General features: G+C 41.1%; 1 protein-coding gene across 1 annotated transcript; it reads left to right on the forward strand.

Annotated features, from left to right (window-relative positions):
- Positions 1-882: 882 nt before the first annotated feature.
- On the forward strand, positions 883-14,400 carry LOC138211617 (sodium-dependent phosphate transport protein 2A-like). Its single transcript, XM_069171586.1, is given in 12 exon segments — positions 883-943; positions 1,043-1,225; positions 1,647-1,793; positions 2,073-2,216; positions 4,525-4,636; positions 5,113-5,308; positions 6,908-7,003; positions 7,006-7,099; positions 7,389-7,556; positions 8,242-8,358; positions 11,371-11,495; positions 13,749-14,400. Coding segments are annotated over 12 exon segments (2,043 nt in total). The 3' UTR covers positions 14,349-14,400.
- The last annotated feature ends 513 nt before the right edge of the window (positions 14,401-14,913 follow it).

A 14,913-nucleotide genomic window follows, 5' to 3' on the forward strand; every position in this document is an offset into this window, starting at 1 on the left:
ACCGACTTAAACAGAGACAGGAGCAGACCGACAAGCAGTTGACAGTGGGGCAGTTAGATTTGAGGATAACGCACAGTACACACACACACACACACACACACACACACACACTCACGCAACACTCGCACACAATATGCACAAGTACATTCAGAGTTTATTCAGATGAAATCTATGGAAGTTGTCTCGCATACTCCCACATATCGAGAGACGTACATATGCTAAGAGGGCCTCTGTGCACATCAGAACCCGCAGGAGGATGCGACAGAATGAGACTGATGCACTGACTGTAATTACTGTAATTTTGGCTGCTGTAATTACTTCCATCCTCTTTGCTTTTTAAGAGAGACATTAGTACTCCCTCCGCTACTGGAGTCCCCAAAAATATGTCAAAGTGGCTCACATGAAAAGGGGGTAAACGGTCTCTTTAAACAGCAAGCATGAACATCTTTAAAGGGAGTTGCTGCTCTATAGACAGAGAAGAGTCCCTTTAGGAGTTCATTTGCAGCTGTAGGAAATGGAGGTTACATGGATACTGATGTTTTCTTAGTGTTTCTGACAAGGCGTTCTTTTGTTGGGAGGCGAGATGATGCTTCGTGGTGTGTGTGGGTTTTTTTTTTTTTTTTTTTTTTTAGTGTTTAATCTGACCTCAAATCAAGCATAGCTGCCAATTACAAACAATGTGGGTTGAATTTGTTCTCTTCTAATTGCTTGTCTGTGGACCTCAGTGCCTGTTGAGAAATGATATCATACACAGAAACGTCAGTCTCCTTTGTTTTCTTTTACTGCTGCAGGTGGCGGATAAACATATTCACTCTCAGACTGGTCCCTCTTCACCCTGCCACTTTAATTACTCGCATATCTCCCCACAGCATTCAAAGCACCATGTCCTCTCGATCTATAACTATAGTGTCCTCTGGACGGAGCACAGTCCCAGACAACAGTGGTAACGTCTTCGTTGCAATTCCCGTCATTTCTGTGTTTATGTCTGATTTTATGTCTGTAATGCATCACTGCTGATATTTACCTCCTGAATGTGTATTAGGGGTGAGGATGCACGTTACTCAGCTCTGCTCACAGCCCAAACTCTCACTGGAGGAGGACAGGGAGTCCGGCATCGGCTCCACCCTTGACCTCACCAGCAGCTTTGAGGGCTACAGCCAACATACCAATCACCACTCCACCAAACCTTCAATAATAGAGGCAGACAGACTCCCCAAAGAGAAAGGTACGAGAGAGGCATGAAGAGGAGAATCACACTTTTATCTCCTGGCTCTGGCAGCAGGTCGGATCTGTTTGAAAAGGCAAATTACAACAGCAGAAGCCGAACCACATGCTCATTAGATAAAGACATGTTCAAAAAAGACTCACAATGCCAGTGGGTCTGGTCCTGCTGTCGCTCAGCGGTGTTTGGCTCCATGCGGGTAATGCAGTATGTCAAATGGCTTTGCTCTCTACATGTGAGAGCTTACTGAGGCTATCTCTCTCTTCCAGAACACAGAAATCACAGAATGCAAAGGAGAGTGATGTAGTGGACAGAGACAATCCAGATTTTTATATTATTAGATATTTTAAATAGGTCAACTTTGTACTCTACATGTAAGCCCCGTTGTGAGTCTAACCCTCTCCCTGGCTATTGTTTTGAACAGGCAGCACCTCTCAGACCTCAGTAGTGAGTCCAAACAAGATCAAGCAGCTCTTCATCAATCTATCCAAGATCCCTCTCCTCTTCATCCTCCTCTTTCTCTTTGTTTGCTCCTTGGACACTCTGAGTTCTGCTTTCCAGTTAGCAGGGGGTAAGTACTATGACCCTCTCTGCCCGCTCAGTGGGTTTACAGTGACTCAGCCAGTTGATGTTTGACAAATAAGTGAGTCACTGAAGAACAGTTCACACGGTCCTAATGGGCCCTGCTGTATAACTTACTGCAAAGCTTCATCTGGTGACCTTTGTAGATTTGGGGCAACAAGCAGTCTGAGCCTTGTTTAACATTGCTCTTGGCAACCCTGTCATTTCTGAGAACAGTCTTTCTTTGTGCCTGTGTGTTTCTGTGTATGTGGGCGGCATATTTAACCAGGTAAAGTGGCAGGGGACATTTTTCAGGACAATGCAGTGCTGTCTAACCCCGTGGCAGGGCTGGTGGTGGGGATCTTGGTTACTGTGCTGGTTCAAAGCTCATCAACCTCCACCTCCATTGTAGTCAGTCTGGTGGCCTCTGGATGTGAGTATATGGGCGCATAAAAGTGTGTCTAAATGTTTGTGCCTGTATACGAGTTGTTTTCAGTTTTAAATAAGACTCTGAAATGGAACGATAACCTGGCTGACCTCATTTAGCCTTATATATGTGCTGTGTGTGTGTGTGTGTGTGTTTACTGTACCTTACACACTTTATGCCTGCATCTCTGCAGGCTATTATTTTGCATGCGTAGATATTACAATAAACAGAAAAAACATTAACATACCAATAAAAACAGAAAAAAAATAATTCCCATGGTGTATCTCTGGCAATACCACCAAATTAATTTGCAGTTTATAGTTATGATCTCAGTTTTCTGGCTCCAAGCCCAATAACATGCTGCATGCCCTCTGGAGGATAGAAATCATTCTGTGGCTTGATTGGCTACTTAGCATAAAATTAGCAAAAAGAGTTTATAGTAAATGCATAAATGCTACGAATGTGTATATATACACATACCTATGTTCCAGCAAGTGCAAACTAGCAGATGAAGAACCAGACCTATGTTTTTCTATTTTTTTAATATAAATTAAAGGTTAAGACTGACATTATTTTATGTTTTTCTTAATGCCAGAAAACCCTCCAGAAAGGACTAAAAGCAACATTGTGAGTTTATCTCTCGATATTGCGACTTCCCCATTGAGTCTAACTAAAGAAAAGAGTCACAAATACATATTTTCATTCTATAAACGGGGCTAAATAATCTCCTGAAACAGCCATGCATTGTAGGTTTTAGCAAACATGAATCAAACAGGAGGACTTATACACTTTGTTGCTCTTTGCAGTAGCAGAACAGTGCATGTGGGACGACAGTGGAGGTCTGAAGCACATTTTTGTGAGCAGTGGTCTATCTGCATTTGTGATTTCCCCGTGGACCTGAAACTTGAGCTGAGAGCGCACATCAAATTTAGTGTCAGAATTTTTCGTGAACAAAAGGAAGTCGCAGGGAGTCGAATCTGGCGAGCACAGTGGGTGTGAGCAGGCGCGTTGCCATGTTGGAGAACCAAAGTGCCATCGCACCACAGATCAGGTTGTTTGCACCAAAACCTTCGCGGTAGAACTCGGTGTTGACAGTCTGACCCTGGGCAATGAATTCACAGTGCACAACCCCACGAGTGTCAAAGAAAACCCACCGGGTTGTGCTCCAGACCAAATGCGCCTTCTTCGGTCTTGGGCAGCGACTTTGTGCGACTTTTGAAACGTGAATTACACTCAGAACACCTCCCACAGCTCACTGCTTCATTCCTGATGCTTTCTGAAACATTTTAATGGTCTCTGTTGTCGATTTCCTGACACACACAAAACAAACACAAAATCTGACGTCTCCGCTCAAGGTCATGGTGAAATCACAAAGACACACGTACCAGCCGTCACAGAAATGTGTGTAACCCAGATACTAATCAAGTGTTGTAACTTGAAATAATTCTGCATGAAGGTTATTGCTTCGCCTGTGCCGTACACATTACTGTGCTGGTCTCTGTTTGAGAGCAACAAGAGTAGTCTCTTTATCTTATCTTTATGTGATGTAAGATAAATATAAGATCTCTTTATTGAAAGATTAATGCCTAATTTAATCTGTTTATTGTGTGATTGTCACACACTGACTGATTGGCTCGAAATAGACATTTTGACATTGTTGTTCTGTGGTGGCAATTTGTTAAAAACACCTTCGAATTATTGAAGTTCCGCAGGGTGGACTGGGATCAGAGGAGCAATCAAATCAAACTGTTTCACACCCTTTAATCTCCCACCATCTCAGTCAGTCCAGTTTATCATGCTTCAGAAGACCATTACACAATAAGGCTGCAAGTGTTCAGGGTCCTATGTGAAGGTTAGCCCCCGTTACTCTCCGTTAAAGTGAATGACATCAGTATGCAGGAGATGCCTCTGCTTCTAAGGCCTTTTAATATCAGAGTCAAGAGGAAAAATACAGGTAATCACCAAAAATAGAAAGAGATGCAAAGGCACGGGTGTTTGTCTCCTTGATGTGTGTCCTCTAGGTCATCGTCACTAAAGGCTTACTCAGTGATATGCCCCTCCCCTGCAAAGATGCCTCCACTCACATGGAAATTATAATCACCTCTCATCTCCATTAAAAACTCATGTTGCATTCAAAATGTGGAAGGTCATGCATAGTAATTATATATGCGATGCATTAGTATTCACGATGAAGGCAGACATTTACCCATTCGCAGTGTTTGTTTGTTGTTGTTGTTGATAAACTATTCATGCAAGAGTTGTCAAAAATGACTTTCAAGTCAAATGTAACTTTCTGTGTGCTCTCACCTCACAGTGTTGGAAGTGAGGTCGGCTGTTCCAGTCATCATGGGCTCCAATATTGGGACTTCCGTCACAAACACCATTGTGGCCATGATGCAAGCGGCAGAGAGAACCGAGTTTCAACGGTGAGTGGGGAACCATGAGACAGAGGAGGAGAGGAGCAGAGGAGGGCAGAAGAAACTGAAAAAGTGGAAGAAGTGAAGAGGATAAGTAGGGAGATGAAAGAGGGATAAAAGTGTTGAAAGAGAAAGCAGAGGAGGGTGAGGAGAAAGCATTAGCAGCTGTTTGCTGCCTCTTGGCTTCAGTCTCCATTTGAGTGTAATTTCGAAAACAGTGACAATAATGGCACCAATCCACATGGATCCCGTACCAGTAACCCTCTGGCATGAAAGGATACCGCACAGAACCGATGGCATGTTATTTAATCAGTGTCTGGTCAAATAAAATGAATAATTTACAACATATACACACACTGAGTCCAAACTCGATGATCATTACATCACACCCGCCCAAAAAAGTTGAGCCGTGGAAAGAAGAATAACAAGCAATCACTCTGAGTAGTAGATCATGCTGATGGCTGACCTTGGTTGACCCTCGGCAGTGCCTTTGCTGGAGCAACAATCCACGACTGCTTCAACTGGCTCTCGGTTCTGGTTCTGTTGCCTCTGGAGGTGGTTAGCGGGTTCATGGCACGACTATCCCACCTGCTGGTCACCAGCTTGAAGCTGCAGCCGGGGGAGGAAGCACCTGAGCTGCTCAAGGTCATCACTGAGCCGGTCACCAAGCTCATCATACAGGTAAACCTACCAGCTCGTGATTTACTGTTCGCTAAACTCCTCCCCCGGACAGCGACTGTCCAATCCTAGTTTAGTAACTGTGACTACTCACAGCAGGTTTGTGAGAGCGTTACTTTGCATCAGGAGAGTTAGGAGTGTGGTATCCTTTAAACCTTTCCAAAACCAAAAGACCAACAAGAAATTAATTTAACACAACTGATTAGCTCTATCATTAGCATATTTGGCTTATTACCAATTGATCAAATGCTTCACAAGCCAATGAGCATAATAATCAAGATTACATTTGGTTTTGGGTGACTGCACTATGTCGTAGTTCCCCCATGCACAGATGATGCAGCAGAATTTTTTACATTACCTTGCTATTTATTGAATTTGTGTAAGATACACCCCAGAAACCGCACAAATATCAGCTCTGATTAATTGTGGCGCATTTGCCAAACACAGTGGTTATCCATCTTCAAGCCAGTTTAGTTATCACATTAACAGTGATCGAGCTAAGCATTTAAACGGGGTTTGTTTAAACAAAATAGTCTCACCTTACATTTTTATGCCTCAGTGTCAGCGACAGCTGTGGCTGGAGACATTCTGTCTGTCCCATTACTGTGAACATATTATCTCAGAAATGCCAGCAGCAAATTGAATTACATTCGGCACAAACGTCCACTTGGATGAGCTGATTCGATTTTGTTGGTCAAAGGTCATTGTGACCTACAAACTTGTTGGTGGCCATAACTCAAGAACTCATGCACTAAATATGACAAAATATCACACAAATGTGCAACAGGATGAATTGATGATGTTCTATATCCAAAAGGTCAAAGGTCAAATGGTAAATGGTCTGCACTTGTATGGCGCTTTATCAACTTAGCGGTCTCAAAGCGCTTTTACACTTTTGAGGCTGAGCTGCCATGCAAGTCGTGGACCCTTCTCTACACTACAAAACAAACAAAAAAAAGTTATTTCTTTATTTTCGTGTCCTCCCCATAGATCATTAAGATATAACAAAGTTGGTCAAAGTTCAAGACACATTTTTATGATGAAGTAGTTTATCCCAATTTTACACATACTACATGCAACAGTAGATACTTTTTAAGGGAAGCTGTGGTCCGTACTAAAAGTAAAAAGAAATAGTATGCGATTTGGAACGCAGTCAGTTTTCAACCACCACCTGTTACTTGATCAGCCAACGAGCTACAGCTGCTAAAGTCTGCCAGGAACAGTTGTGATTTCAGCAAGCAGATGTGTTGGACGTTGGTCAGAAACTGAAGCCTGCTTTTGTCTACCTGTGCCTGAAAATCAAAGACAAATTGTTTTCAAAACAAGATCGAATTTTGAGTGATAAATCTGCTGTTGTTAGAATTGTAAGCAACCATGCAAAGCTGGAACGTTTGACATGCAGAACAACAGTAGCCAAAGGGGGCGGGGCTAAGTGACCAGTCACTGCGCTTCCCCGGTGTATTGCACTGAGACACTTCAGCAGGGCATATTTGATGAACGCAGGCCCTCTGATTAAAGGAGTAAGGAACTGAAAGCATTTTTAAAATTCTTTGACCTTCTTCTCCTTTAACTTGCTGAAAATATTTCCCCTTTCACCTTCAGCTAGACAAGTGTGTGATCACGGGGATTGCCATGGGAAATGAGGACATGAGGAATAGGAGCCTGGTGAAAGAATGGTGCCAGACTGACCCTGTTATGGTAATAGCTTATCCACATCCATCGCTGTCTCCTGCACACGCAGACACATTGTGTCACATACTGGCACCGAATGGAGCCTGTCACTGCCGCCCGTCTGTTTCTATGTGTTTATTTCAGTATGCTGCGTCTCTTTCTCCCACGTTTCTTTTTCCTTTTTCCATCTATCTATCTATCTATCTATCTATCTATCTATCTATCTATCTATCTATCTATCTATCTATCTATCTATCTATCTATCTATCTATCTATCTAAAGTCTACAGACAATATGAGCACTGAAAGCTGTGGATCCAGTCATGACCTAAAGTGTGAGTTAAATCTTATACTTGGTCATGTTCAAAATGGAAATAAAAATGTCCTGATGATTGTTGGTCCCATCTCTGCAGGTACACATTTGTTTGCGTCCGCTGAGCTGTCAGACCTCACTGTCGGCCTCATTCTCCTGGCAGCCTCTCTGGCTGTCCTCTGCACATGTCTGCTGCTTCTGGTCAAACTGCTAAACTCTCTTCTTAATGGCCAAGTGGCAAACGTCATCCATAAAGTCATTAACACAGGTTGGTATACTTGTGAGCTGCTGGAGCTTTTATCAGTTTATCTGCATGCAGCAAAAGATTATACACAATTTGATTTGCAAGTGAGTCAACAAACCAAGAAGGAATGTTTTGACTTGGTGGGAAATACACCGGTTAGAGAGTTAGATGGAGATACTATATCTGTCTTTTAGATATGAAGCTAGTTAGCTTACCACAAAGACTGGAAACCCTGAAACACAGCTGGTTCAGCGAAAGGTAACAAAACCATTAACACACGTGTGATTCCAGGAAGTTACTGCCCCTACCCAAGAAATATTACCAAAATATACCACTGTTTTTTTTGTAGAGAATCAAACAACAACAAATACAGTAATGTGCTGATTATTGAGCTTTAGAAGTGTGCATAGATGATTTGGGTTGCCTTTGGACAGACCCAACTAACTGTTTCCACTCCAAGTTTAGCAACTTGTTTACCAGTTTACCAATTGACTTTTAGTTTCATAATCAATGGACAGATAAGTATTTAACTCTTAGCCAGGACACTCTGGGAAAAGAGATGTTTAATCTCAACAAGGTTGATTAAAATGATAATAAAAATAAATTAAGTTGTTGTAGAACTATTCCCTTTGGCTAAAAATTTCAGAAAAGATGTTTTGTAAAATATATGAGTACTCAATTGCTTATTGTTTCCTTTGCATTCCAACAGACCTGCCATATCCATTTGGCTGGCTGGCAGGATACATTGCCATGTTTGTGGGTGCAGGGGTGACATTTGTGGTCCAGAGTAGCTCTGTCTTTACATCTGCCCTGACCCCGCTGGTAGGTGAGTAATACATGGCTTTCTTCCTTATTCCTCCCTAAAAGACATTTCCAAAATAAAATGGCATACAAATACGTAAGGTAAGAAGACACAGAAAAGAGTTATAGTAAAAGGGAACCAAACTTAAACTAGCGATCTTGAAAATCTGGATTATAGCAATAGTTTGTGAATAAAATACATATGACCTACATTAGAAGTGAGAGGAGAATGTGAGTACCACCTGTAAAATGTCTGTATATGTAGGAATAAATTAATAAACCCCCTAAGAGCCATGCTGAAAGTAAAACATTTGTAGAACTTTTCCTGTCTGTTTTATCTGTTCTAATTTTTATTTGTTAAACTATATAAGCATTATGTAAAATATGATGACATCAACAGACACATTTATCTGTTATCAAAATGTTACGCAAGAACCAACATCTGCAAGGAAAATGACAGATGCTAATAAGAAAAGATATATTTAGCATTATGAATACTTAATATCAGTTCAAGCAGGCGTAATTATCAACACTTTTTTTTCTCGAATTGGGAGCCATGAAAAACATTGTTGAAGATTTAGTGGAAACATGCAGATTGAATTTACATTGTCAAGAAATATGGAGCAAAGCCACATATAGTCGCCGTGGGATATGGGGAAACACTTAATTCATGTATGACTGAATGGCAAATTTATCACATTTATAGCGGCTGGAAACAAATCATCAGTCATCCTTAACGTCGAGTATTTGTTTGGAAAAATAAAGATAAAGTGTGGAGAAAAAAAACATACTTACTGGAGAGAAATGCTTACTTACTCATGACCCAAAGCATATCAATTAATCTGTCATACATGATAGTGGTTCTGGAATGACTTGAGCATGTCTGACTAAATGGAACAAGTGCGCTGGCATTTATTGATGATTTCACTGTTGACTGAAGCCACAGGATAAATGCAGAGGTTTCCTGCAGCTTTCTGTGCATTCAGACACAGCCAAACACACCACAATTCATTTGACTACATTTCCTCATTCAGCAAGGAAACAATTATAAACATTCACCCTGAGCTACCGAAAAGCGTTACAGGGGGGAGGAGGTGTAATATTCTCCACTGGTTGAGTCAGTCACCTGCTCTCAGTCCAGTTGAGCTGCTCTTGATGAAGACCAGACAAAAATGAAGGGAGATCCTACAATAAGCAAGAAATTTCAGGCACTGCGTGTTAAAAGGGTTATGTCTCCCATGTAATTATCTCTATACTGACAAAAACAGGCTCAAATTAAAGCAGAATTTGTAATTGTTTTATTTCAAACTTAATGTGCTGAATCACAGGGAAGAAAAACACGCGTATCTGTCCAAACTCTTATGGACTGCAGTAATAATACTGTAGCAGTGTATACCCATGGCCAGACAACGGTCTGACCAGTTGGAAAATACCTGCAATATGAGTGTGACCAATACTCCCTTTGAAATGCAAGCATGTTTTAGATCACATTCACACAAACAATTTTTCTCTCAGCTCATCAACAAAATAAACTTTGACTCAGATGAATTCCTTCTTCACTTTTGCAAACTCCACCCGCACCTCTTACTGTCCATCTTGGCTCTGCTCCTCAATTTGGTTTGTTTTGTGCCGGGTGATTTGGGAGACAGCGCCGTGTATAGTATTGTGGGGATTTCAGCATCTGTCCAGTTTGAACTTTGGACTCCAACAGTTCAGCCTGCAGTTCTAGTTTTGTTTCATCAGGTACAGGCTGTAGGGGGGATCGTCTCCTGCAATGTCTCATTAAACTGAACTCAAACTGTGCTGTGAGTCAGTTCTTATCCTTGAGTGGTCCGACCCTTTGCGCAGCTGGTGTTGCTTCTGTCCTGTTACTCGCCTGAACTCTGCTTCTGGGGTTTGCGCTTTATAGCCACCGTGTATCAACGCTTGGATGACTTCATTAAATTTGTATGTGGTTACTTTCTTTTTAGGTTGTTACAATGAGGCGGAGAGAGAGGCAGTGACTGGACAGGGAAACAAGCTAAAAGCAACAGCATAGTTTCTAATGTCAATCAAACCAGGAAGAATTACCTCTGGCAGCTCTTAAACTAGGACAATGTTTCCAAGGCCTCTGGTTTCTGTACCAACTTATAAATTCTTACCCCATAGCACCTAAATACACACTGCTACTGTAATTATTTTTTAACAGTACCTGGACCAAAGGTTCACTGTATTACTTTTGTATTTTCAACGAGCAAATTAATATCCTTGTGCTCTCATATCATCAAGAAAACACCTCAGATTTAATTGTTGACTGGTGGCCCATTTGCCAGTTAGATCGGGCCAAATAAGGACAAGAGCTTGATTATTTTCACTGACATCATCTTGTGAAGTTGGTAAGAGCATGTTGCATAACCGGCACTGTATGCCGCTGGCTAAAGGAAAGAATGTAAAATCAGTGACAAATGAGTCATCAGCCTGCTGCACAGTGATAAATATACAATCGGAGTAATTAACCATAAATCTAAAAGGTGAGAGACAACACAAATGGAAGATGACTCCTAATTAACAGAGATTTCTGTTTGTATATTACTATCTCTACCTCACCTTCCAACCTCACGGTCGCATCATGCATTTACAGAAGAAACAGCAAATAACAACAACAGTTTTCACACAAATTCAGGACTTTGTAATTACATCAAATACTGTAGCAGTATTTTCTTACCTCGGTTTTCAGTTGCTGTACAGCAGCCTCTAATTTTGACAATCGCAAGTCTTCCTATCTGGCAAAGTAATATTTTAGCCTCGACGATTCCGCTGGTACATTTTCAAATATTGGCTTTTGTTAATTTTAAGCACCAAGTATGAGTGAATTCAAATTTCTTCCCATTTTATCTGTGATTTAATTTGATCAAATCATTTGAATAGTTAAAAAAAAAAATTCTAACCCTCTTGGAGAATAGTTGTCCTGACTGACTGACTGCAACTGTTTCATTAGGAAGATGACAGAAGCTTTTATATGTCCTGCTTAATTTTCTGTTTTTGTCATCTCTGTCAGGTATTGGTGTCATCAGTCTAGAGCGGGCGTATCCTCTCACTCTTGGGTCCAACATTGGCACCACTGCCACAGCCCTGCTGGCAGCTCTTGCCAGTCCTGGGAACAAACTAGCAGCTGCCATACAGGTAGGTTGATCTTTTATCATGCCTCCGCACGGGTAGCAGCAGACAGAGGCATTATGTTATCAGATCGTCCATTCGTCTCATTAACACGAAATCTCAGAAAAGCCTCAAGGGCCTGTTTTCAAATGTGGCACAATGCTTCACTTCAATGTAATATCAAAAATGTTCTGCAAAATCCCTTTTCAACACCAAAACTCAGGAACAGAAGGTCAGACAATATTTCACATTTCGTTGAATACTGAATTGGTGACACTAATCTTGGGTGTCAAACTTGAGACTATACTGATTATACAGATTTTCTGTGCTGTCAGGATGAAGATGTGTGTGAAGCATCCACGTTTTCAAATTTGTTGCTTCTTTGCAGCAACTTCCATATTTGAAGCATCATCTACTGTCATGCCTTCAATTTCTTGTTTTATAATAATAATAATATACTTTATTTGTATAGCACATTTCATACAAGAAATGCAGCTCAAAGTGCTTTACAGCAAGATAATTAAATGCAGTTTCACATAAAAACAGATATAAAGGAACATTTAAAAATATAGAAAAGAAACGAGATAAAAGATCAAATGCGTAAGAAACAGATAAAATGCATAAATTAAATGCAAGTAGACTTGATTTGGTTCATTCTCTAGGATTCAATTTATGATATAAAGTAGTGGAAAAAGCAATTGTAGCATTTATAAGTCTTGTGAACTTTTCTAAAACTTTACTTCACACTGTCTATAATATTACCCAGTAACACACTAGAGATTAAATCTCCTTTTCTGCTGAAGTTTTAGTAAATTCTTTAAGGTAGACTCTTCAGTGTACCTCCAGGTTTCTGCTAAACCTAGGTTAAAAACTCACACGGGTCCAACCCGTTCATACACTAATAAAATTCCCTTTTCACTTACATATCAGTCTTTTTAAGTTTTATCAAAATATATCGTTCAAATATAAAATGAGCAAAATGCATTTCAAAGGCGCGGTAGTTCAAGTGCATGGCAGGTGCAAGAGAGCTTCAAGAGTTGCTAGTTAAAGGCTAAAGTAAAGAGATATGTTTTGAGCTTTCTTTTAAAAGTATTAACTGAGCTAGCTTCCCTGATATCGACAGCTAGTTTGTTCCACAGTTTTGGAGCGTAGCTGACAAAAGCTGAATCCCCAATTTTCTTTCGGCTGTTGCTGGGAACCTCCAATAAACCAGCAGCAGATGATCTCAGTGTTCTTGAAGGCACATAGTTCACCAGACAGTTAGCGATGTATGTCAGTCCGAGCCCATTAAGAGCTTTGAATGTGAGGAGGAGGAGGACCTTAAAGTAAATCCTGTGTCTTATAGGCAGCCAGTGCAGAGCAGCCAGAACTGGACTGCTGTGTTCTCTTCTCTTGGTTCTGGTTAATACTCGAGCTGCAGAGTTTTGGATGAGCTGAAGTCTCTCTGTTGTTTTCTTTGTTAGGCCAATAAAAAGTGCATTACAGTAGTCCAGTCGGCTAGAAATGAAGGCGTGAATCAACTTTTTGGCATCTGTCTGATTTTTAAATGGCTGCACCTTGGCTATGTTTCTAAGATGGAAAAGAGAAGTTTTTGTCACCAGATTGAAACTTAGATCTGAGTCTAAGATTACACCAAGACTTGTTACCTTGTTATCAGTATCAGCTTTATTGGCCTTTAAAGCCCTTAAAATTCTTCATACATATATTTGAGGTCTGGACAGATATGGATGTAAACTAGAACTAGACTGCTGTGTTGAGACACGCAGCCACAAGGTGAAAATTCTTGTTAGGTACAAAAGACATTTTGGAACTGCAAGAAAAATAGAAAAAGCAAAGTGGAGCTACTCGGCACCACCATCCGCCTCTTTGGTAGGTTTCACTGACCTCTTAGAGACACAGTCACGAGTCCACAAATATCTTTTTTCTCCTACAGGAACAAAAACATGGTTATTTAATGATAATTATTTACACATGGTAGATAATAAAGCATGAAATATTTTATGGATTTGGATTAATTTATGATGAGGAGCTTTGGAAGCAAATGAGTGGATGCTCCAGGGATTACTGTCGTCTTTTAGACCTCTTTTGTGAAGGAAACAGTTTGTCATCAGATTATATTTGTGGTATTGTTGTTACATGATGAGAAAACAGGCCCTGTAGACTCTTTTTATGATGTAACTTTGAATTAATGACATCACACAGTGACTGTGATGACTTATGTTCAGCACTGAGCACTTTAGCACTTACATAGTGTATCTCTTCACCTTGTCTTTGATGCAGATTGCTCTGTGTCACCTCTTCTTCAATGTCCTTGGCATTCTGCTGTGGTATCCTCTTCCATTCATGCGTCTACCGATAAGGATGGCTCGTGTCCTGGGTGAGCGCACTGCCAAGTACCGCTGGTTCGCAGTCTTGTACCTCCTCCTCTGCTTCTTGCTGCTTCCATCGCTGGTGCTGGGCCTCTCGCTGGCCGGATGGCGGGTGATGGCAAGTGTCGGGGCTCCTTTCTTGGGTGTTACCGTCTTCATTGCCATGGTAAATGTGATGCAGGCCCGCAGCCCCCGTCACCTGCCCGCCAAGCTCCAGAACTGGGACTTCCTGCCCAAGTGGATGCACTCCCTCAAACCGCTTGACCGCCTGATTACCAAGACAATTGTCTGCTGCAACTGCACAATCGAGGAAGGTCAGGGAGAAGAAGAAGAAGAAGAGGAGCACATCTCGACTAAGACAACTTCTGTCAACATGCAGGTAGAGTCTGCTCAGAGAGAGAGACAGCTGGCTTATGACAACCCCGTCCTGGACTGCCTGGATGAGAGCAGACCAGGAGTACGGGTTCTTAAATTAAAAGGGTTAGAGAGATGCAACAGCACTCCACTGTAGTCAGACAAGGGCCATTTTATACTCCACTTTGTCAATATCATCAGAAAATGTACAAAAGTCATTTTTAATTCTTTGAATATAAACTCATTTCTAATTATTGGATCACTTGAAGTAGTTTCTCCACACCAGGCTAAATATCATGAGCTCAGTAAAACATTTTAGTTGATTGCATCAGTTAAGCTCTGCATTTGGAAGGCAGAACAAACATCTGCCTGTGGGCTGTGATTCACATTGATGTGACTTGTCGCCTCTCAAGACTACTCACAAGGAAGGCCTATTAAGTGGTTGTTCTGGAGCGTACGAGATACGACACAATAGTCACTAGCCAATGAAGTTTGTCAAGTTGTCATGGAAACATGGATGTTAACATTTCTATTTTTACTGAGCACTTTAAGGACATCTCATCCACATCAAAGGGGAGAAACAGGGCAAACTATATTTCCCAATGAATATCCGGTTGCTTAATCAAAAAATTCCTTCTATCAAGACTACTAAACAAGGTGGCTGTTTTTAAGGTCAGGTTTTATCTTCAAACTCAATTGATGATGAACTAATTTAACAGAAC

The sequence above is a fragment of the Embiotoca jacksoni genome, unplaced genomic scaffold (genome assembly GCF_022577435.1).
Source record: "Embiotoca jacksoni isolate LCO1_2020_lvr unplaced genomic scaffold, fEmbJac1.0.p SCAF_5, whole genome shotgun sequence".
In the NCBI taxonomy this organism is placed as follows: Eukaryota; Metazoa; Chordata; class Actinopteri; family Embiotocidae; genus Embiotoca; species Embiotoca jacksoni.